This window comes from Herpailurus yagouaroundi, unplaced genomic scaffold (assembly GCF_014898765.1).
Source record: "Herpailurus yagouaroundi ecotype Mexico unplaced genomic scaffold, PumYag 139, whole genome shotgun sequence".
Lineage (NCBI taxonomy): Eukaryota > Metazoa > Chordata > Mammalia > Carnivora > Felidae > Herpailurus > Herpailurus yagouaroundi.
In genome coordinates, this window is record NW_024412394.1 from 44,396,895 (window position 1) to 44,421,632 (window position 24,738).

The window sequence follows — 24,738 nt, forward strand, 5'->3', positions numbered from 1 at the left end:
GCCAGAAAGCAAGACGTGTAATTACTAGAATTAAGATGGAGGAAAGCAGAGAGGAATATATTTTGAAATAACATAAAATTTTATCTTTTTTCCCTAGAATTCTCAAGATAAAAATTTATTAATACCCTGCCTTATTCCACAAAAAACTTCAGATGGTTTATGGTAAACATATAACTCAAAACCATAAAACTACAATACCAAGATCAAAGAAACTATAAATCAGAATAGATCAAGAACGGAAGAAAATGGAGCAGTAAAATATAACTTTCTCAACAGCTGCTGATAGCATTTTTGTAAATGACAACTTATCTACTTTTGCAAAATACACACTACTGGACAGATTAAATAAAAAGCATTAGAATGATGAATAAACTTTATTTTCTTATGCTACTCAAATTCTAGACTATGCTAATAAAAACAAAGGAAGAATGTAAATAATGGCTTCCAAAAGAAAGTGAATGCTAGATAGTGGTATTTTACAATTTGGGGATTATAGGATGTTGTAATAAATACTGCTCACAAATAACCAGGATCTACGTGGAGATTAGTATGTAATCAGTCCCACCAGCTTAAGAAGTACCTACTTATCAATAGTATTTACATAACTTCATTTCTCAATATGTCTAATCAACTTAGATTATAAACACTTACTTTATTTACTTTGTCATCCGGAGGCAATAATGGAGGACCAACAGATATTTTTTTCCTCAAAATATCAAGGTACATTTTATCTACATGTTCTTCCGTAGCATTTACTCCTAGACAGCTATTTTCTCTATCTTTATTTGTTGTCTTTTGTAAAACCACATTCTCTTCATTTTTGTCAAAAAGTTGGTTTACATTTTGTGGTTCTTGAGATATAATATTTGGGTTCCTCTTAAGGGGTATAGGGCTAAGAAATTCAGTTTCTTTACTATCAGCCAGTTTCTTATAGCTATAAAACAAAACAGAGCATGAACCTTAGGTGACTCCTCAAATACCAGTTTTATACACACACACACACACACACACACACACACACACACACACACACACATATACACACACTATATATATCACATATACACACACAAAATATAAGATTTATATTTTAATATGTATAATGTTATTTATACATAATATTAAATACATTTGATATTTATAACTATTCAAATTATGTCCTGAATGTTAAATACATTATTTGTAATTCTGGCTGACAGAGTATGCTCACATAGTGTCATATAACTGTTTTAAATTTCAGATAATGTAATTTTAATGCAGTATAATATAAAGAATTACATGGATAACTCTGAGACCTACTTCAAAGGAAAGCCAAACGAAACAAGACTGAGATGGTTTTAGTGTAAGAAAAAATAAAAAATGAATCTCTAAATGACCTTTGTGTAATATATCATTTATCCATAATACCTTATAAAGTCAAGATGTATTTGAGGCAGGAAAAAGATTTTACACATTTTTACAAGAAACTAAAGAAGTAATCATAATTTATGTCAGTGAGAAATAGAATATAAATATTAAAAAGCATAAATTTCATCACAGTATAGGAAAAATTTTTAAGTAAAACATGAAAATCACTAGTATTTAGAGAAAAATCATTTCTGTGGTTTAAAATAATTAAATACAATGCAACATTTCAGACCATTCAATTTTTAAAATAGAGGAAATATCCCTTAAGGACATTTTCTAAATGTGGTTAAGTATCAGTATATTATAGGGGCTCCAAAAATAGGGATATTGTTATTTTCAAACTACATAATCATGGTCTATTAGGTCATTTAATTTTATAATTTATAAGATAATGTCATTTATAAAATAAAGTTTAAGAGGCTACTATTTTCATATGAGATAGATCGGTTTCTCAGTAATTGTGAGAATTGTCTAAAGTAGTTGGAATCATCAGAAAATATAATAGTTCTTTCCTTCTTCATGGTAGCAGAATCTGGCTAGAAGTTATCAAAACTGTTTCCTGTTCTTCCTGCATACTAACTAAATTATGTTTCCTTGCCATCCTGCATCTAGCTGGGGCCGCTTACTAGTTCTTGCCTTTAGAACGTGAGCGCTATGGTGACAAGAACCTAAGATATGCGTCATTGGCTTAGTGGCTGGGTTTGGGGTGGCAAGGAAACTTATGCTAAAAGCTGGAGAAGTGGCAACCCATGTTTTACACTGACAAAACATTTGCCAAACTGTTACCTACAATAGTTTCTAAGACAGATCACATAGCTACTGAGTCTGGGATACTAAGAAAAATAGCAGGAGAATTTCTAAGCGCTAGCTACTGTTGGCTACGTTTGACTAGATATTATAAGAAAGACATGAGCTCAGATTTAAAAAGGGCCAGTTTGTAAGAAAAAATAAAAGGGAATGGAGAGAGCCGAGAAATTAAGGGCCTCATAGATTCACTTTGTAAAGAGCATAGACTCAAAAGAGTAAGATTTGGCATTGAAAAATGCAGGATTTCATGAGACTTCTCAGTTGAAAAGAGTTACTCAGTCCTGTGACAAAGATCATATTAAAGGGGTCATCTTCACTTAAGGTTATTGTTCCCAATAATATCCAAACAGCTGCGACTGAATTGACAGGAAAAAAAGGGGGGCAAAAAAAGCAAAGACTTAAAGCAGATTTAAAGCCTCTGTCTAGAAAATTAAGTGTAGTTACTGGCACAAGGGACTGACTGGAAAGCTCTACTAAATTTATTTTTTAAGACTTTTTTTTAATGTTTATTTTTGAGAGAGAGAGAGAGAGAGAGAACATGAGCAGGGAAGGGGTACAGAGAGGGAGGCAGAATCTGAAGTAGGCTCCAGGTTCTAAGCTGTCAGCACAGAGCCCGATTCAGGGCTCTAACTCAAACTGTGAGATCATGACCTGAGCTAAAGTCAGACACTTAACCGACTGAGCCACCCAGGCGCCCCACCCCTCACCACCCACTAAACTTTTTGAACAAACTATAATAATAAAGAAACTACAACCATACATTAAAAAAAAAAACAAAAAGCCAGAGATTTGTTTGGGAGACCTAAAACCACCTGGTGGTAGGAGGTGGACTAAAAAAGGAATGCATCCTCCAAGATGGGCACAGCCTCCCTGCAAAACCGACTTCAGTTGTGGCCAAGGGTGTAAATATCCTTACAAGGCGTTTCCAGTGGACTTCAAGGTTGCATTACTGATTGCTGTATTTTCCTCATATATTTCCCTTCTGAATGGGAGTATTTGTTGCAGTTTCGCCATCATATATTGGATCAAGTACAGAACTTGTGCTTTTAATTCACAGATTAGTAGACACTGAACAGCTGCATTCAAACCTGATGGAGAAGACTATGCTCCACCTGAAAATCCTGGCCTTTTAGATGGACAGGGTCCTGTATGAGACTTTGGGCTATTTGCTTTGGGGAGGGGATAGTGGGTCTTTGTATGAAGGTGAGTAAAATGGATATTTGGCTACTAAAAGGGCAGATTCTCGTAGAGACTAATTAGATGCCTAATAAACTCATTTACTTCTCTTTCTGAGCACACAAGCAGATCATATTTCCCAGCCCTCTTGGACCCAATTTGCTAGATGTGCTGGTTATTACCAGTAGAATATGAAGTGATGTAATATTTCTCTGTTAAGGCAGCTAAAAAGAATTGTTCTAAATTATCTTTTTTCTTTATCAACTGGTTGAATGAGGCCATGACAACCTTAAAACCATGTGTTAATGACAAAGTAGCCTGGGTCCCTAAATGGCTATGTGGAGTAGAGTCCTACTCCAACCCCACTGACACACATGGGATTATGACACGAGCAAAAAATACATTTTCGATGATGTTTAGCTACTAAAATTTTAAGGACTTATTTGCTATATCAGCTGAGATTATTTACAGTTTACTAAAGAGGTTTCAGATATGTGTACTAGTTTATACCACTGACATTTTGGTAATTATTGTTATGGCTTTAATGTAAGTATACTTGTTTTTAGCTTTTTTTTAAAAAAAATTTTTTTTTTCAACGTTTATTTATTTTTGGGACAGAGAGAGACAGAACATGAACGGGGGAGGGGCAGAGAGAGAGGGAGACACAGAATCGGAAACAGGCTCCAGGCTCTGAGCCGTCAGCCCAGAGCCTGACGCGGGGCTCGAACTCACGGACCGCAAGATCGTGACCTGGCTGAAGTCGGACGCTTAACCGACTGCGCCACCCAGGCGCCCCATTTGTTTTTAGCTTTTAAACAAAAACGAAAAAAATTATATTTAGAATTTACAGTAGTAAAATGATTCCACCTATGCCAGCAAACACACAAGATGTGTAAAAAAATCTCTTCATTAACACCAACACAGTCCCAAACAGCAGTAAGGGAGAATAGTCTGCCCTTAAAAAATACTATCTAGTGCTGCAGATCAGTGGGAGAATACTAAGCATTCAAGTAGATGGGTTTTAGTGTAAGCTTCATTGTGTCACTTTCTCTCAACCAGCACAAACGCAGAAACAGGATAAGAAATCACTACAAGTGGATTTACATGATGAGGATGTAGTACAAAGAAGGGCTCAAACTGTGTCTGCTGAAAACACAAATGAACAAATAAATACAGGAATGGATGACAGGCTTTTCACAGAAATATTTCATGGAGATCAGAGATCTGACAATGTAAGTTGTTAAAACACACAAAGATTTCTTGTGTTTCCTGGTTATAACCACATGATCTTTGTTTTTCTTTCAAGTTTATTTATTTTGAGAGAGAGAGGCAGAGAGAGAGAGAGAGAGAGAGAGCACGCATGTGATTGAGTGAGGGGCAGAGACAGAGGGAGAGAGAGAATCCCAAACAGGCTTCATGCTCTCAGTGCAGAGCCCAACTTCTCGCAAACCAGAAGATCATGACCTGAGCTGAAATCAAGAGTCGGACACTTAACCAACAAAGCCACCCAGGCACCCCTACATAACCATACGATCTTGGGCAATTTATTTAACTTCTTTAAGCCTCAGTTTCCTTATCTATGCAATGGGGATAATAATAAAATATAACTCATAGAGTTGCTGTAAGATTAAAAGAAATCTGGGGCGCCTGGGTGGCGCAGTCGGTTAAGCGTCCGACTTCAGCCAGGTCACGATCTCGCGGTCCGTGAGTTCGAGCCCCGCGTCGGGCTCTGGGCTGACAGCTCAGAGCCTGGAGCCTGTTTCGGATTCTGTGTCTCCCTCTCTCTCTGCCCCTCCCCCATTCATGCTCTGTCTCTCTCTGTCCCAAAAATAAATAAATGTTGAAAAAAAAAAAAAAGAAATCTAAAATGCAAAGATGTAAAGAACTTTGCACACACAGTAAGCGTGTGATAAAAACGTCAGCTGTTATCATTATTATCATCACCACCACTGCCACCACCATCATCTTCATGACCTGGTTCTTATGAGAGCTCCACTACTAAACTGATTTACCTCAGTTCCAACACCTGAATGATGCGAATAAAGATGCCTGACCTATTTGTTACGAGGATCACATGAAATGATGGATGTGACACTCTAATAGATGTGACACAAATGCAAGGTTACTGTAACGTGCTACTCTGTGCTGGAGAATGACAGGAAGGTCCCACAAGCTTCCATTAAGATGTACTGGCACTGGTGCATTTTCATGAAGCCCACTGCTCCTGTGACCAAAAATCTTACCCTGAAAAACGATGGCTGGTCTGTGACTAAGTACAAAGCTAACTGGTTTATAAATAAGCAAATCTATGACTCATACAGAATAGAATTCAAATCAACTGCCATGAGCTATTTAAAGCTGAAAGGATTTTAGTTTTCAGTAAAAAAGCCTTCAGAATACTTGATGGCAGCAAACGTTTTTTTAGTGGCATCTATTTTTAAAGTATTTTTTAATTTTAGCACTAGAAGAATTTTGATAAACTGAGTAAGAACTACTAATAAGGAGAGCAGTGACTCAAAGGTAGATTCATATAAGCTACTCGTTAAATCATTCACTAGGAATAAGCATGCAGAACAAATGATTCTAAAAGTTTCCAGTAGTAAAACAATAAGCAAATAAACAATCTGTATAATCCATTCCAAAAAATCTCATACCTGACAGGTTGTAAATCAAAACCACTGACACCAAAAGAATCTATTCTGATAGGTTTCATCAACTCCTCTACCGTGGGCAGATCTAAGAGGGAAAAAAAGTTAAAATAGCGACCCCCGAAATTATGTGAATTGCTTAGTTTAATGTCTAATCCCACTAAGATTACATTTTTTTCTGACCAACAGAACTAACAAAATGATATATACAGTAAACCCAGTTTCCCACTATAAACTTACTTGTACCAAGAAAATCTCCTTTGATTTTTATATTTGAAATATATATATCTATATATTTGATGTATCCATCTACATCAATATCAAATATATGCGTATGGGTATGTCCATACATGCACACACATTTGTTAAATAGATTATTTAGTTGATCCTCAAATACTATTCTCTATTTAAAAAATTACTTTAGTATATGCATAAGGTAAAGCATAAAAAATGTGCAAACACTTAGGTGATTTTCTGATTTGGTCAAGGCATACTGAAAGAGGAAGTGAAATTTTATCTTGTGTTCAGCTCTAACTTTATAGTTAAACTACTGATTCCCAAATTTCATTTCAGCAAACCTTTTAAATTAAATTCAGAGATTGAGAAACAATCACTATAGCAAACTATTTAAATTATACCACAAAAGAAACTCTTCAGAGAGGGTCTCAAATGAACTTTTACCAGATTCTGTAGTAGAGATGTTTTTAGAGGACTCTTCATTTTCTTGAGGATAATCTTTCACTGAGCTCTTGATATTTTCCAATGCATTACTCTCAATCCTTTGTTCATCTGTATCTCCCAAAGACTGGGCTACCTGACAATAAGCCTGATGTAGAGCTTCAATGTCACTATTGCTTTGTCCATAAGAAACACCTGTTGAAATAAATGTAATCTCCAGTATAATCACACAAATACGTGAGAAACATAAACCACTAATAGCATCCGTTAGTGTGTTAGGAATGGTGAACAAGGTTGTAGGACAACAGCAACATTATAAACACAAGAGTGAAATACAAACATTGGTAATACATAGCTATAGCCTACCAGTATGAAAACGTAACGCTCAATAACTCTTTAGCAAGGTAAGATGTGTCCTGACATGATAACTGTGAACTCTGATTCCACTGGTTACTGCCTTCTCTTCCTACTACCCTTAATCAACCCCATTACATTGGATACAACTATCCCTAAATTTCCTAACTGACAAAATCGTTCAAGAATCGTGTCTTTCCTTACCATTACCATTCTCTCTCACTTTTGCACTCTCTCTCTGCTTCCCAGTGCCACCAAGTATCCTACAGTCTGCATTTCTTTAACTGAAATTCACTCCTCTAACTCTGCAATCCAGTATGTGTTCCAATATCCTGCTAAAGCTGTTATAATCAAAAGTAATTTTCTAATAGTCACATCTAGCCATCTTCAATTTCTCCAACCCTGTGAGACGTCTGACACTGTGCTTTCCTGGAAACTGCTTCTTTTGTATAGCCTCTTCTTCCTGTGCTTCCCAGCACTCCGATGGCTACCTCTTTGTGCTTTCTGGTAAATGGTTCATCTCAGGGTCCCATCTTTAGCCCTCTTTTTTAAACCTCTCACTTTTTTTTTTGAGCTGGCTAATTTTATCAAGATCCCTTAGCTCAACTATTACCCATATGCTTGTGACACCCAAACCTATGTCTTTTGTCCTTACCTCTTTTTTGAATATTAAACCTTCTAACAGATATTTACACTGTTCTATAAGTAAATCAAATCTAGCATATTCCCAACTGAATTAATTGTATTCCCCAACAAAACTTGTTCTACTATCAGTATTTTGGGAATGGTATCACTATTCACCCAGTCATCCAAAATAGAAAACCTGATGTCTTCGTTCACTCTTCCTTCCCTATTAACTTTCTCCTCCTCCTACCAATTGATAAATAAATTCTGGAAAAAAGAATTTTAAGACAATATGACAATAATGATCTAAAATTTTATAAGTATTTTTCTTACTCATTTTGTACCTTTTACTACCAATGCTGTAATTTTCAAAATTAGAGAAAAGGATAAAAGAGTCATAGAAGAGTGGGGAAAAAGAAGAGAAAAAGGGTGAGTAGTCTCCTCTTCTGCTGATACTCATGATTAATCAAATAGTGCTTAAAAATAAAATAGATGTAGCTTCATCAACAAAGGGCTGACTTCTCTGCTTTTCACCTTACAAAGAAAGGACTTTATGTAGTTATTTTATATATTATTACAAGTTAAAAGCTCCCTAATTTTTCTACTTTAGGAAGTTGACAAATGTCAAATCCTCTGGTGCAGAGACAAAGACCTAGTCGTGAAGTAATACTGTCATCCTGGGACTGCTCCTGTCATGCAGTCATCGCACAAAAGGGTACCTGCCCATGAGACAAATGAAAATAAGCAAAAAGCTGGATCTGGCCCCATTTTCACAGTTACCAACCTTTCTAAAACAATAAAGCACAAAGAATTTCAAAAGTAATACCTTTTTAAAAAGATGATCTTTGAGAATGTATCAACTAAACTGAGGTTTCTTAATTCTAGAAGAAAGTGGTAAAAAACAAAACAACCTTCTCATTTTTCAGTTCTTAACCCAAGTTCAGATGCTGATTTGAAGATTTTCAAGTGTATTTTTGAAATAGTAGGTAAACTCAGTACCCCACAACTAATAAGTATTTATACTATATGCCTTCAGGTTTTTTATTATGATTTCTACCATTAATAAGGGTTGATATAAATAACAGTGATGAGAACCATATAGTTGCTACTGCTTGTTGAATCTTAACAATATACTAGGCACTACACATTCCCTCAGTTGACCAATACAAGGTCTCATTTTAAAGAAGAGGAAACAGGCTTAGAAGCATTAATTGCCCAGTGTCACACAGCTGATAACTGGCAAGGCTGGAAATACAAATCTAAGGCTATATGACAATAACATCATATATCCTCCAGTAATAACAAATTATTTCTGAGTCAAGAACATTTAAGAAATAAGACCAGAAAACTACACCTTTATAAAACTGCTTGAATCATCTTACTAGAGTTTTTACATTCAGCCATACCTTAAAAAAAATTGTTTATAACCTACAGCAGTGGTTTTCATACCATGTTTTACAAAATCATAGTTTCTCAGAGAAAATCATGGATTCTACAGATGTTTGATTGAAATTTCATTTTAAATTGTTCTTTAACACATAAAAATAGAAATTAATCTGCACATTCCAATGTGCCATTTATGGAATATTTTGAAAACCATCAAAGTGATAACTTTGGCCTCCTGCTTTGTTTTCATGTACATCTTAGAATGCAGTTCCTCTGACCATTCTGTATATATATGAATTTCCTATAACGTATCATTGATTAGAAAAGCTTTAATTCTATATTGGTCTTTTTAAAAGAATTCATGCCGGGGGCACCTGGGTGGCTCAGATGGTTAAGTGTCCGACTTTGCCTGAGGTCGTGATCTCAAGGTTCATGAGTTTGAGCCCCGCATAGGGATCTCTTGCTGTCAGCACAGAGCCTGCTTCAGATCCTCTGTCCTCTCCCTCCTTCTGCCCCTCCCTCACTCCCTCTTTCTCTCTCAAAAATAAATATTTTTTTAAAAATGTAAGAGTTATAGAATTCATATCAACTTACTGAAAACTGCATGTAAGGTTGACTATCACAACACATATGTGACATCTACTTAAACAGTAAGACTGAAGAACATGTGCTCAGCACATGCTTTCATTATGGTGAATATTCAACTGGGTAATAACAAGCAAATGAGTAACATGATTTTGTTGTAATTTTTTTACTTTCATACTTATATTTTTAAATGGAAGTGGATGAAACAAGATAGTGGTGACTTTTGGAACGGCAGTAACTACAAATAAGACCTTGAGTGGACTCTGTCCTCTGTTTTTTTTTTTTTTAACGTTTATTTATTTTTGAGACAGAGAGAGACACAGAGCGTGAACAGGGGAGGGGCAGAGAGAGAGGGAGACACAGAATCAGAAACAGGCTCCAGGCTCTGAGCTGTCAGCACAGAGCCTGACGCGGGGCTCGAACTCACAGACCGTGAGATCATGACCTGAGCTGAAGTCGGACGCTTAACCAACCGAGCCACCCAGGTGCCCCTGTCCTCTGTTTTTTGATCTGGTTACTGGTTACATGGGTGTATTCATGCTATGAAAATTCATCAGGTGGCACTATTATGATACATGAACTTTTCTATGGGTATATTATACTCCAATAAAAAAGAAGAAATAAAAAATAAAATAAAATAAAATAAAAATAAAATGCAAGCAGATGTTTAGAGTTCACTAGTGATTTATCATTTCTATTGCTCTTTTGTTCCAAGTATCTGGATTGGTTTAATTGACCATACTGGTCAACTGAGACTTTCAAAGCAAGATGATTAAAAAGTTCTCATTTGCAACATTTATGCAGTAAACCAAGATTTTTTTTTTACATTATACAACAAACATAAAATATACAAACATATCAGAAGTCTGATGATAATACAAGAACTACAACAAAAAAAGAATGTAACAAATATCTGAGGTGCATAGGTGGCTCAGCCAGTTGAGCGTCTGACTCTTGATTTCGGCTCAGGTCATGATGTCACCGCTCGTGAGTTTGAGCCCTGTGATGGGCTCTGTGCAGACAGTGCAGTGTCTGCGATTCTCTCTCTCCCCCTCTCCCACTCACGCTCTTTCTCTCTCTCTCTCAAAATAAATAAACTTAAAAAAAAGAATATAACAAATATCTGAAACTTATGATTTTAAAAAACTCAAAATACCATTACTGTTCTCACTAACTTTATAAATAAATATTATAAATGTAAACATTTAAATTTATACTGATAAAACACCATTTTTATCTACACAGAAAATAGTACATGAGATTTCATTTGCAGGTAAGGATTCCACTGCTTTACAAGTTTGAAAAGGCATGGTTCAATGTACATTAAAATTTTGGAATGTGATTTAACTTTTTCCTGCACAGAGGAAACAATGGAAAAGCAAAGTAAGACCAAGATCTCATTTCTCCTACATGTTCCAATTTAACAGAATACTCTAGAGGGGCAGAGAAAATTATTTAATATTACCTATAGTATTACACTTTGTATCAACAGCTTTCATCCATTTATTAATAAGTTTTTATTAAAAACAGACTTTACTTGGCCTAGTAGCATTAAGTGTCACCATTATCAAATTCAGATTACTTAGGTTGTTAAATATGGTAAAAAATGTGGGATTTAAATTTTTATTGTTGATATAGCTATTACATATATTATTATATATTATATTTCCTTATCTAGAAATAAAGTCATTTAGTCATAAACTCCTACGTATTTAGAGAACAGTTTTTCACTTTTACCTGTTCCTGTCATTTCATTATCAGTCATTTCTGGCAGGGACTTTGGCTTAGTTGCTCTGTCCTGTTCATCAAGGTTGACCTCTGCAACAGAGTCTAAGGAATCAAGCAGTACCACTAGAACAATAAAAAAAAAAAAAAAAAAAAAAAAAAAAAAAAATTAGAGGAATTGTACAGTTCCTTCAATTTAGTATTTTAATCATATGCAAGCTGTATAAAAACAAAGATATTTACATGTAAAGAGTATATAATCATATATCTGTAATAAGTATGATCACATTAACACACATAACTATACTTATATACAAATCTAATGTACATTTATGCGTGGGATGCAAAGGGCCCGTGAAAAATAACAAAAAGGTATTCTCCCCACCGCTTTTTGAGATATAGTTGAGATATAGTTGACAGTTAAAAATTTAGATATAGTTGACAGTTAAAAATTGTATATATTTGGGGTGCCTGAGTGACTTCAGTTGGTTAAGTGTCCGACTATGGCTCAGGGCATGATCTCATGGCTCCTGAGTTCAAGCCCCGTGATGGGCTCCGTGCTGACAGGGATTCTCTCTCTTTCCCTCTCTCACTTGTGTGGGCTCGCTCCCTCTCAAAATAAATAAATAAACTAAAAAAATTGTATATATTTAATGTGTAAATTTGATGTTTTGACATATGTATACACTGTATATGTATACACTGAAATAATGACCACAATCAAGTTAATATATCCATTACCTTATATAGTTACCTTTTGTGTGTGCGTATGGTGACAACAATTCAGATTTCCCCTCTTATCAAATTTCAAGTTTTAAGTATAATCATGCTGTTGTACATTAGATCTCCAAAGCTTTACTTCTCTTGTAAAACTGAAACTTTGTACTCCTTAACTAACATCTTCCCATATCCCCCTCCCCTAGCTCCTGGTAACCATCATTCTACTCTCATTTCTACAAGTGTAACATTTTTAGATTCCACATATAAAGTTTTTTTTAATGTTTATTTTTGAGAGAGAGAGAGAGAGTGCGCGAGCATGAGCAGGGCAGGGGCAGAGGCAGACAGAGAGGGAGGCAGAGAATCTGAAGCAGGCTCCAGGCTCTGAGCTGTCAGCACAGAGCCTGACCTGGGGCTTGAACCCATGAACTGTGAGATCATGACCCGAGCCGGTTGGCCGCTTAACTGACTGAGCCACCCAGGTGCCCCTAGATTCCACATATAAATGAGATCATGCATGTGTGAACAAGACTAACATGACACATCTGCCATGATAACTTTTCTGTGACCTGAAACCTTCTTGAGCACAGCTGCCTTCCAACATCAACATTCTCTCCTTTTCCTTAACCACATCCTTAAGAACACTCTTGGGGCATAGTGTTCTTGATCTGCCCTGGAGATAGGACTATGACCCACACCAATTTTTTTTTTAATGTTTGTTTGTTTGTTTATTTAGAGAGCGTGAGCACTCATGAGCAGGGGGAGCAGGCAGAGAGAGAGAGAAGACAGAACCCCAAGTAGGCTCTTTGCTGTCAGCTTGGAGCCTGACACAGGGTTGATCTCACGAATGGTGAGATCATCATTGGAGTCAAAATCAAGAGTCAAAAGCTTAACTGAGCCACCCAGGGACCCCCCCCAAATGTTGAGTTTTAGCCAATATCCTTATTACTGTTTCAGAGGAGAGGATTTGGGAATTTCATACTCATCCATTCCTACACATGTCCGTCCTATTTATTTCTTTTGAGTGAGCTTTTGTAGTTTTTATTTTTATTTTTTTAATGATTTCAGGAATGAATTTAGTGGTTCATCACTTACATACAACACCCAGTGCCATCCCAAAATGTGCCCTCCTTAATGCCTATTGCCATTTAGCCCATTCCCCCACCCAACACCCCACCAGCAACCATTAGTTTCTGTATTTTAGAGTCTCTTATGGTTTTGTTTCCTTCTCTGTTTTTATCTTATGTTTGCTTTCCTTTTCCTATGTTCATTGTTTTGTTTCTTAAGTTCCACATATGAGGAAATCATATATTTGTCTTTCTCTGACTGACTTCACTTAGCATAATATACTTTATTCTATCCACATTGTGGCAAATGGCAAGATTTCATTCTTCTTCACCAGCAAGTAATATTCCATTGTGTGTATGTGTATACACACACACACAATATCTTCTTTATCCATTCATCAGTTGATGGACATTTGGGTTCTTTCCATACTTTGGCTATTGTCAATAGTGCTGCTATAAATATTGGGGGTGTGTGTCCTTTCAAATCAGCATTTTTGTAACTTTTGGATAAATACCTAATAGGGCAATTGCTGGGTTGTAAGGTAGTTCTGTTTTTAATTTTTTGAGGAACCTCCATACTGTTTTTTAGAGTGGCTGTACCAGTTTGCAATTGCACCAGCAGTGCAAAAGAGTTCCCCCCCTTTCTCCATATCCTTGCCAACATCTGTTGTTAATTTTAGCTATTCTTACAGGTGTGAGGTGGTAGCTCATTGTGGTTTTGATTTGTATTTCCCTCATGATGAGTGATGTTGGGCATTTTTTTTCAGGTGTCTTAGCCCTTGGATGTCTTCTTTGGAAAAGTGTCTATTCATGTCTTTTGCCCATTTCTTCACTGGATTGTTTTTTGGGTGTTGAGTTTGATAAGTTCTTTATAGATTTTGCAAACTAACCCTTTATCTAATATGTCATTTGTAAATATATTCTTCCATGCCTTTTAGTTTTGTTGACTGTTTCCTTTGCAGTGCAGAAGCTTTTTATCTTGATGAGGTCCCAATAGTTCATTTTTGCTTTTGTTTCCCTTGCCACTGGAGACATGTCAAGTAAGAAGTTGATGCAGCTCAAAGAGGTTGCTCCCTGTTTTCTCCTCTAGGATTTTGATGGCTTCCTGTCTTATGTTTATGTCTTTCATCCATTTTTAGTTTATTTTTGTGTATGGTATAAGAAAGTGGTCCAGGTTCATTCTTTTGCATGTCTCTGTCCAGTTTTCCCAACACCATTTGCTGAAGAGACTGTTTTTTTTCCATTGGATATCCTTTCCTACTTCATCAAGGATTAGTTGGCCATAGATTTGTAGGTCCATTTCTGGGTTCTCTATGCAGTTCCACTGATCTATGTGTCTGTTTTTGTGCCAGTACCACACTGTTTTGATTACACTTTGTAATACAGCTTGAAGTCTGGAATTGTGGAAAACCCAAGAGACTCCACCAAAAAATTGCTAGTGCTGATCCATGAATTCAGCAAAGTCACAGGATATAAAATAAATGTACAGAAATCAGTTGCATTTCTATACAACAATAATGAAGCTGCATAAAGAGAAATCAAGGAATCAATCCCATTTACAATTGCACAAAAATCCATAAAATATCTAGGAATAAACCTAAACAAAGAGGTGAAAAGATCTATACACTGAAATCTATACAAAGGTTGTGAAAGAAATTGAAGACATAAAGAAATGAAAAACATTCCATGCTCATGGATTGGAAGAATATTGTTAAAATTCAATAGCACCCAAAGCAATCTACATATTTAATGCAATCCCTATAAAAAAAACAAAACAAAACAAAACACCAGCATTCTTCACAGAGCTAGAACAAACAATCCTAAAATTTGTATGGAACCACAAAAGACCCTGAATAGCCAAAGTAATATTGAAAAAGAAAACCAAAGCTGATCCATATGTATTCTTAAACATTTTCCCTTTGAGTCATCCCTCAGCATGTACTCCCAGCCTCGAGGACTATAAAAGCAGGTCCTAAGGGAGGAGGGTTGTGGAGATCTACTCATCTTGTGGTGCACAAACAGGCTTCTCCCTCTAAGTTTCCCTAATAAACCATTTCTTGTCAAGCTGGACTTGTCAGCCTTTTCCTTTGGTCTTAGGACTCTTTTGGCCTTTGAAGCTTGATTTGCATATACCTCCCTTTCACAGAACAGTGCAGTATTTGTCTTTCTGCATCCAGCTTATTTCACTTAGCAGTTTTAGTTTAGTTTAGTTTAGCAGTATGTCCTCCACAGTGTACTATCATATTATTGGTCATCTGTCAATGGCGTTTAGGTTGTATCCATACCTTGGCTATTGTAAGTGACGGTGCAGTGAACATGGGAGTACAGATATCTCTTTAAAATATATACCCTGAAGTGGGATTACTAAGTCATAAGGTAGTTCCATCTTAAATTTTTTTCTGGAACCACCATACTATTTCCCATAGTAGCTGCACCCATTTATATTCCATCAATAGCATACAAAAATTCCATTCTCTCCAAATCCTCGCAAACATGTTATTTTCTGTCTTTTTGATAAACAGCCAATCTGACAGGTAGGAGGGGATATCTAATTTGATTTGCACTTCCCTGATGATTAGTGAAGTTAAGCATCTTTTCATGTGTTTGTTGACCATTAGTATGTCTTCTTTTGAAGACTTCTATTCAGGTCCTTTGCTCACTTTTAATTGGGTTCTCTGGTTTTTTGATATTGAGTTGCATGAGCTCCTTACATATTTTGGGTATCAACTCCTTATCAGAAATATGGTTTATAAATACCTTCTTCCATTCCATAGGTTGCCTTTTCACCTGATTATTTCCTTTGCCAGACAGCATTTTAACCTGATGCAATCTCATTTGTCTATTTTCCCTTTTGTTGGTTGTGTTCTGGGGGTCATAACTAAAAAAATATTCCCTAGCGCAATGCCAAGAAGCTTTTTTCTCATGTCTTCTAGTTATTTTACAGTCTCAGGTTTTATATTTAAGCCTTTGACCCATCTTGAGTTGACTTTTGTATGTGGGGTGAGATAAGAGCCTAATTTCATTCTTCTGTACGTAACTATCTACATCTAGTTTTTTAATATCATATACAGGCATAACTCAGATACTGCAGGTTCAATTCCAGACCACTGCAATAAAGCAAATATTGCAATAAAGCCAGTCAAATTAATTTTTTTATACATTGCTCCACCCATGTCGTTGCAAATGATGAGAGTATTATGCTAAGCGAGATAAGTCCGAGAAGGACAGATACCGTATGATTTCACTCCTATATGGAATTTAAGAAACAAATGAACAAAGGAGGGGGGGCAGGGAAGAGAGAGGGAGGCAAACCAAGAAACAGACCCTTAACTATAGAGAACAAACTGATGGCTACCAGTTTGTTGGGGGGATGGGTTAAATAGCTGATAGGGATTAAGGAATGCATTTGTTTGATGAGTTGTATGGAAGCATTGAACTTCAGCATTCACTGTATTGTACAACTGAAACTAATACCATAACCACTGGTTGAGACTCTGTAAATTACACTTTCTATTGTTAATTAACCATCTTTTTATTCCCCTCTTTGGCTTTATTGAGGTATAATTGAAAAACAAAGCTGTAATATATTTAATGTGGAAAATGTGATGATTTATGTAAATTGTGAAGGGATTCTTACAACTGAGTTAATTAAGGCATGCATCACCTTTTTGGTGAGAACAGCTAAGTTCTACTTTCTTAGCAAATTTTAATTATATAACAATCACAATTGTACTTATATAGATTCTCAGACTTTTTTTTTCTCAGACTTTTTTTTTAATCTTATAACTGAAAGTTTATACTTTATTAATCTCTCCTCATTTTCCCCACCCCTCAGCTCCTAGCAACCTCATTCTACTGTTTCTGGGTTCAACTTTTATTTTTAAGTTCTATCTATAAGTGATACCATCCAATATTCACCTTTGTCTTGCTATTTAATATAGCCAAGTGATACATATTGTTGCAAATAACAGAATTTCCTTTAGGACTCAACATTTCATTAGTATATATGTGTCACATTTTCATTCATCCACTGACAGACATTTAGCTTGTTTCCATACTTGGCTATTATAAATAATGCTGCAAAGAACATGGGACTATAGATATCTCTTTGAGATAATAATTTTGTTTTCTTTGGATATATATCCAGAAGTGGGACTTTGGATCACGTAATAGTTCTATTTTTAATTTTCTGAGGAGTCTTCATACTGTTTCCTGTAGTGGTTATACCAGTTTACATTCTCACCAACAGCAAATAAGAGTTCCCTTTTCTCCACATCGTAGTCAGCATTTGTTATCTCTAATCATTTTGAAAACTGTCATCCTGACAAGTATGATGTAATATCTGTGTTTTTTTGTTTTAATTTTTTTAATGTTCATTTATTTTTGAGAGAGAGAGAGACAGAGAGCAAGCAGGGGAGGGCAGAGAGAGAAGCAGACACAGAATCCAAAGCAGACCCCAGACTCTGAGTTGTCAGCACAGAGCCCAACGCAGGGCTTGTACTTACGAACCATGAGATCATGACTTGAGCTGAAGTCAGACACTTAACCAACTGAGCCACCCAGGTGTCCCTCACTGTGGTTTTTAATGGCATTTCCCTGATAATTAGTGAAGTTAAGCATCTTTTTATGTGCCTATTGGCCATTTTTGGCTATTAATTTGTATGAGTTCCTTGTATGTTTTGAATATTAACCCTGTATTGGATATGTCATTTGCAAATACTTTCTCCCATTCCACAGAATGCTTTTTCATATTGTTCATGGTTTCCCTTGCTGCGCAGAAGCTTTTTAGTTTGATGCAATCAACCTCACTTATTTCTGCTTTTGGTATGAAATCTAAAAAACCATTGCCAAGACCAGTATCAAAAAGCTTACCCCATGTTTTCTTCTATGGGTTTTACAGTTTTAGGTCTTATGTTCAAGTGTTCAATCCATTGAGTTCAATTTTGTGTATGGGGTAAGACAGGGTCAAGTTTTATCTTTTGCATGTGGCTATCCAGCTTTCCAAACACTATTTACTGAAGAACTATTCCTTTTCTGTGTATTCTTTGTGCCACTATCAATAACTAATTGACCATATATGCATGTATTTATTTCTGAACTTTCTGTTGAAAATGTCAATACCATACTATTTTGATTACTATTCCATTGATCTATGTGGTTTTTTTATGCTAATACCATACTATTTTGATTATTGTAGCTTTGTAATATATTTGAAATCAGGAAGTGTGATACCTCCAGCTTTATTCTTTTTTCTCAAGATCGCTTTGGCTATTTGGGGTCTTTTTTGGTTCCATGTAAATTTTAGGATTATTTTTCCTATTTTTGTGAAAAATGCCATTTGAATTTGATATGGATTGCACTGGATCTGTAGATCACTTTAGGTAATAAAGACATTTTAACATTAATTCTTCTAATCAATGAACACAGAGTTATCTTTTCATTTATTTTTGTGTTAATTTCTTTCATCAATGTTTTATAGTTGTTTTTTTTTATTTTTTTTTTTCAACGTTTTTTATTTATTTTTGGGACAGAGAGAGACAGAGCATGAACGGGGGAGGGGCAGAGAGAGAGGGAGACACAGAATCGGAAAGGCTCCAGGCTCTGAGCCATCAGCCCAGAGCCCGACGCGGGGCTCGAACTCACGGACCGCGAGATCGTGACCTGGCTGAAGTCGGACGCTTAACCGACTGCGCCACCCAGGCGCCCCAATGTTTTATAGTTTTAAGTGTACACCTCTTTCACCTTCTTGGTTAGTTTATTCCTAAATATTTTATTCTTTTTCATGGTATTGTAAATGGGATTGCTTTCTTGTGGTTTTCTTTTTTTGAGGTGTCTTTGTCTGGTTTTAGTTATCAGGGTAATGCTAGCCTCAAAGAATGAGTCTGGAAGAATTCCCTCTTCCATTTTTTTGGAACATTCTAAGAATTGATATGAATTCATCTTTGAATATTTGGTAGAATTTACCCATAATGCCATCTGCTCCTAGTGTTTAGAAAAATAATATATTCTTACATATAACAGGAAGGATTCAAGACAAGCATAAGGGACCAATCATTGAGAAAATCTGTGGACTTTAATTCATTAAAGATATTTAAAAACAAAAGAGAGATAGCAATTTGTGCAGAATTATTTTGATACTATTCTGAATAGACCAATTTTTGCTATCTAAAATATGTGAATATGTAATATTTACCGTTAGCCAGCATGCCAGTTTTCTCTTCTTCCTAAATTAAAAGAAGAAAATAATCATATTATTTAAAACCAAAATTATATAAAATGACCACAATGCAAATAGTAGCAAAATTTGAAAACCAGTGTTTTACTCCATCATGAGAAAGAAATGTACCTTCCAGATTTCTTTTATTACTCCCATTCACTAATAATTTTACAAGACTAGAGAACATAGCTATGAAAGAACTTCAGGACTGGAGCAATTACCAATTAATTTAGGCCTTTATAAGCCTTGTTTAAAGAATCTTGATGCCATCTGCTCATTCACCTTGCTTAGAAATTCTATTTTTTGAACTCCAAGATAACATGGATACTTTATCTAAGATTCTTGCTATTATAACATCATCAATCACTTTTCTCTTCTTTTCAAAATTAATGATCAACTATAATTTGTAGTCTGTTTCAGTTACATTTTGAGAGACAAAATTTTCAAAGAGGCAGGCCACCAAATGGCAAAATAATTGAAATTTATCAAAATTATAAGTTCCGTTAGAGTAAGTTTTATAATTAGGGTCACCTACGTTCTCCACTTGGATAGGCAACATGTAGGATTGATTATTCCATAATAACAGAGCTTTAATTCCTTCTACACTGACACATTTTTATGCAGGCCTATATTTTCTTTTTTCTTTTTTTTTTTTTTTTAAGAGAGAGACAGTGCATGCCTGAGCAGGGGAGGGGGTAGACAGAGAGAGGGAATCTCAAGCCTGCTCCACCCTCAGCGTGGAGCCTGACGTGGGGTTCAATCCCACAACCCTGGGATCACGACCTGAGCCAAAACCAAGAGTCGGATGCTCAACTGAACGAGCCATCCAGGCACCCCTATATTTTCTTAATATGTCAAACCACTGTGTCTTCTACTGACTTATTTTTCATAAAATATTTAAATTGCCATATTCTAAATATAAATGCTAGTAAGCTTCTAAGGAAAGCCAGCAGATCACATTAATCTTCATGTATTTCTAGAGGTCTTCTTATTTTCCCCACTAAACTGAGTGATATAGAGACAACTAGTGACAAAGCACCAGGTATATTTAAAATGAGAGTATCTATTGATACCTGGAAAGTATTTCTTGCTTCTGTTTAGACAGTCTAGGGTTTCACACGTTTAAAACATGTAATCCTAACATGCACTCCCCAAAGAGACCTGACTATATAGATCAAGACTAACATAATGGGGCGCCTGGGTGGCTCAGTCGGTTGGGTGTCCAACTTCGGCTCAGGTCATGAACTCGCGCTTCGTGAGTTCGAGCCCCGTGTCGGGCTCTGTGCTGACAGCTCAGAGCCTGCCTGGAGCCTGTTTCAGATTCTGTGTCTCCCTCTCTCTCTTTGACCCTCCCCCATTCATGCTCTGTCTCTGTCTCAAAAATAAATGAACGTTTAAAAAAAAAAAAGACTAACATAACAAATAGTAATTATCCAACTTGTTAATATAAGTAGCTTCAGAGAGTTCTATATGGCAGACATTATGTAGTAATATCCTTAGCCAATATTGCTAAGAACTAAGAAGAGATCTGAAGTATAGCAACACTGAGTATGAATGAAGTAATGAATTAATTCATGATCTTAGTCTAATAAGTTTCAGACAGTAATGTCACTGCTAGCATAAATACTGAGGAGGGATGTTTTTTGTATTTCACAAGGACAAGATCTACCAAAGAAAGTATAGCTTAATATACCTGTTTAAAAATTAGATTTGAGATTTCAATGAAAATTTTAATTTTTAAAGCTTAAGGAAATTACTTGCCAAAAGAGATCCTTTAGAAAATCAATTGCCAGGGGCACCTGGGTGGCTCAGTCAGTTGAGCATCTGACTTCGGCTCAGGTCATGATCTCGCAGTTTGTAGGTTCAAGCCCTGCATCGGGCTCTGTGCTTACAGCTCAGAGCCTACAGCCTGCTTCAAATTCTGTGTCTCCTTCTCTCTCTCTGTCCCTCCCCTGCTCATGTTTTGTCTCTCTTTGTCTCTCAAAAATAAATAACAAATGTTAAAAAGTTTTAAAGAAAGAAAGAAAATCAATTGCCAAATTTATTACGATTGACATCCTGAATTAAGAAAATGTCTGAGTGTTAAGAGACCTATGGCTTTATAACAATGAGAAAGACAATAAAGAACTTTGTATTTTGAGCTCTCCATATAGTGACAGTCAGCTAAGGTGATGAAAGAAATTTCAAAACTGTCAAATATATAATTGATGTATCACCTGTTTGGGTACATGTATTTTTTCAGATTTGGGATTTTCTTTGGAATTAGTCTCTTCATTAGTGGTCAAAGGTGCATCAATATCCTCCTCATCTTCAAAATCATCACTGTAATTTTCTGAAGAAAATAATTTAAAAAGATACAAGAATCACACTGTTAAAAAAGTCATATTCCAATAAAAGACTGCTGAGTTCCAAAGAAAGGAGACTGCATAAGAATAATTTGCTGAAATATTTACATAAAGATATCTCTAGAGAACATTTTTTTTTGCAAAGATTTCATCAGAATTCAATCCGTAGACTTAAGTTTATTTTGTCATCTTGTACTTTCAAATAGTATAAGAGTTTTAAATTTTAATCTTTTAAAATTTTTTTTTTCTTTTTCAACGTTTTTTATTTATTTTTGGGACAGAGAGAGACAGAGCATGAACGGGGGAGGGGCAGACAGAGAGGGAGTCACAGAATCGGAAACAGGCTCCAGGCTCTGAGCCATCAGCCCAGAGCCCGACGCGGGACTCGGACTCACGGACCGCGAGATCGTGACCTGGCTGAAGCCGGACGCTTAACCGACTGCGCCACCCAGGCGCCCCTAAATTTTAATCTTTTAAATTATTAACAGACTAAAAATTTCTAGAACTGTCCAAAAATTTTTATATCTTTAAAACAAAGTTTAACACTAAAGACAAAGTCTCAAATACCCTACTTATAAAAGGCAGTGCTTTTTTGAAATCTTGATGTTGTTGAGATGGCGGCGTAGGAGGACGCTGGGCTCACCGCGCGTCCTCCTGATCGCTTAGATTCCACCTACACCTGCCTAAATAACCCAGAAAACCACCAGAGGATTAGCAGAACGGAGTGGCCGGAGCCAAGCGCAGACGAGAGGCCCACGGAAGAGGGTAGGAAGGGCGGCAAGGCGGTGCGCGCTCCACGGACTGGCGGGAGGGAGCCGGGGCGGAGGGGCGGCTCGCCGGCCAAGGAGAGCCCCCAAGTCTGGCTTGCAAAAAGCGGAGGGGCCTGACGGACTGTGTTCCGACAGCAAGCGCGACTTAGCGCGGCTGGGAGGTCATAAGTTAACAGCTCTGCTCAGAAAGCGGGAAGGCTGGAGGACAAAGGGAAGGAAAGCTGCTGAGCCCCCGGACGACAGAGCTCAGTTTGGTGGGGAACAAAGACGCTCGCCAGCGCCATCTTCCCCGCCCATCCCCCAGCCAAAATCCCAAAGAGAACCAGTTCCTGCCAGGGAACTTGCTCGCTCCGCGCAAACACCCAACTCTGCGCTTCTGCGGAGCCAAACCTCCGGCAGCGGATCTGACTCCCTGCTGCTGCCACAGGGCCCCTCCTGAAGCGGATCACCTAAGGAGAAGCAAGCTAAGCCTGCCCCTCCTGCCCCTGTGCACCTTGCCTACCCACCCCAGCTAAGACGCCAGATCCCCAGCATCACAAGCCTGGCAGTGTGCAAGTAGCCCAGACGGGCCACCCCACCCCACAGTGAATCCCGCCCCTAGGAGAGGGGAAGAGAAGGCACGCACCAGTCTGACTGTGGCCCCAGCGGTGGGCTGGGGACAGACATCAGGTCTGACTGCGGCTCCGCCCACCAACTCCAGTTATACACCACAGCACAGGGGAAGTGCCCTGCAGGTCCTCACCACGCCAGGGACTATCCAAAATGACCAAGCGGAAGAATTCCCCTCAGAAGAATCTCCAGGAAATAACAACAGCTAATGAGCTGATCAAAAAGGATTTAAATAATATAACAGAAAGTGAATTTAGAATAATAGTCATAAAATTAATCGCTGGGCTTGAAAACAGTATAGCTGACAGCAGAGAATCTCTTGCTACAGAGATCAAGGGACTAAGGAACAGTCACGAGGAGCTGAAAAACGCTTTAAATGAAATGCATAACAAAATGGAAACCACCACAGCTCGGATTGAAGAGGCAGAGGAGAGAATAGGTGAACTAGAAGATAAAGTTATGGAAAAAGAGGAAGCTGAGAAAAAGAGAGATAAAAAAATCCAGGAGTATGAGGGGAAAATTAGAGAACTAAGTGATACACTAAAAAGAAATAATATACGCATCATTGGTATCCCAGAGGAGGAAGAGAGAGGGAAAGGTGCTGAAGGGGTACTTGAAGAAATAATAGCTGAGAACTTCCCTGAACTGGGGAAGGAAAAAGGCATTGAAATCCAAGAGGCACAAAGAACTCCCTTCAGACGTCACTTGAATCGATCTTCTGCACGACATATCATAGTGAAACTGGCAAAATACAAGGATAAAGAGAAAATTCTGAAAGCAGCAAGGGGTAAACGTGCCCTCACATATAAAGGGAGACCTATAAGACTCGTGACTGATCTCTCTTTTGAAACTTGGCAGGCCAGAAAGAGTTGGCACGAGATTTTCAGTTTGCTAGACAGAAAAAATATGCAGCCGAGAATCCTTTATCCAGCAAGCCTGTCATTTAGAATAGAAGGAGAGATAAAGGTCTTCCCAAGCAAACAAAAACTGAAGGAATTTGTCACCACTAAACCAGCCCTACAAGAGATCCTAAGGGGGACCCTGTGAGACAAAGTACCAGAGACATCACTACAAGCATAAAACATACAGACATCACAATGACTCTAAACCCATATCTTTCTATAATAACACTGAATGTAAATGGATTAAATGCGCCAACCAAAAGACATAGGGTATCAGAATGGATAAAAAAACAAGACCCATCTATTTGCTGTCTACAAGAGACTCATTTTAGACCTGAGGACACCTTTAGATTGAGAGTGAGGGGATGGAGAACTATTTATCATGCTACTGGAAGCCAAAAGAAAGCTGGAGTAGCCATACTTATATCAGACAAACTAGACTTTAAATTAAAGGCTGTAACAAGAGATGAAGAAGGACATTATATAATAGTGACAGGGTCTATCCATCAGGAAGAGCTAACAATTATAAATGTCTATGCGCCGAATACCGGAGCGCCCAAATATATAAAACAATTACTCATAAACACAAGCAACCTTATTGATAAGAATGTGGTCATTGCAGGGGACTTTAACACCCCACTTACAGAAATGGATAGATCATCTAGACACACGGTCAATAAAGAAACAAGGGCCCTGAATGAGACATTGGATCAGATGGACT

The 24,738-nt window shown here is 37.1% G+C and overlaps 1 protein-coding gene across 5 annotated transcripts in view; it reads right to left on the minus strand.

The window, feature by feature from the left end:
* The window catches only part of CEP162 (centrosomal protein 162), a 124,704-nt gene that overhangs the window by 68,180 nt on the left and 31,786 nt on the right, over positions 1-24,738 (minus strand). For all 5 annotated transcript variants that reach the window (XM_040474084.1, XM_040474085.1, XM_040474083.1 and 2 more), the window contains 6 exons: positions 21,608-21,723; positions 19,368-19,398; positions 11,403-11,516; positions 6,720-6,911; positions 6,045-6,126; positions 652-934 (listed from right to left, as the gene is read on the minus strand). In XM_040474084.1, coding sequence (XP_040330018.1) covers positions 652-934; positions 6,045-6,126; positions 6,720-6,911; positions 11,403-11,516; positions 19,368-19,398; positions 21,608-21,723 — 818 coding nt within the window. The remainder of the gene's footprint in view (positions 1-651; positions 935-6,044; positions 6,127-6,719; positions 6,912-11,402; positions 11,517-19,367; positions 19,399-21,607; positions 21,724-24,738) is intronic.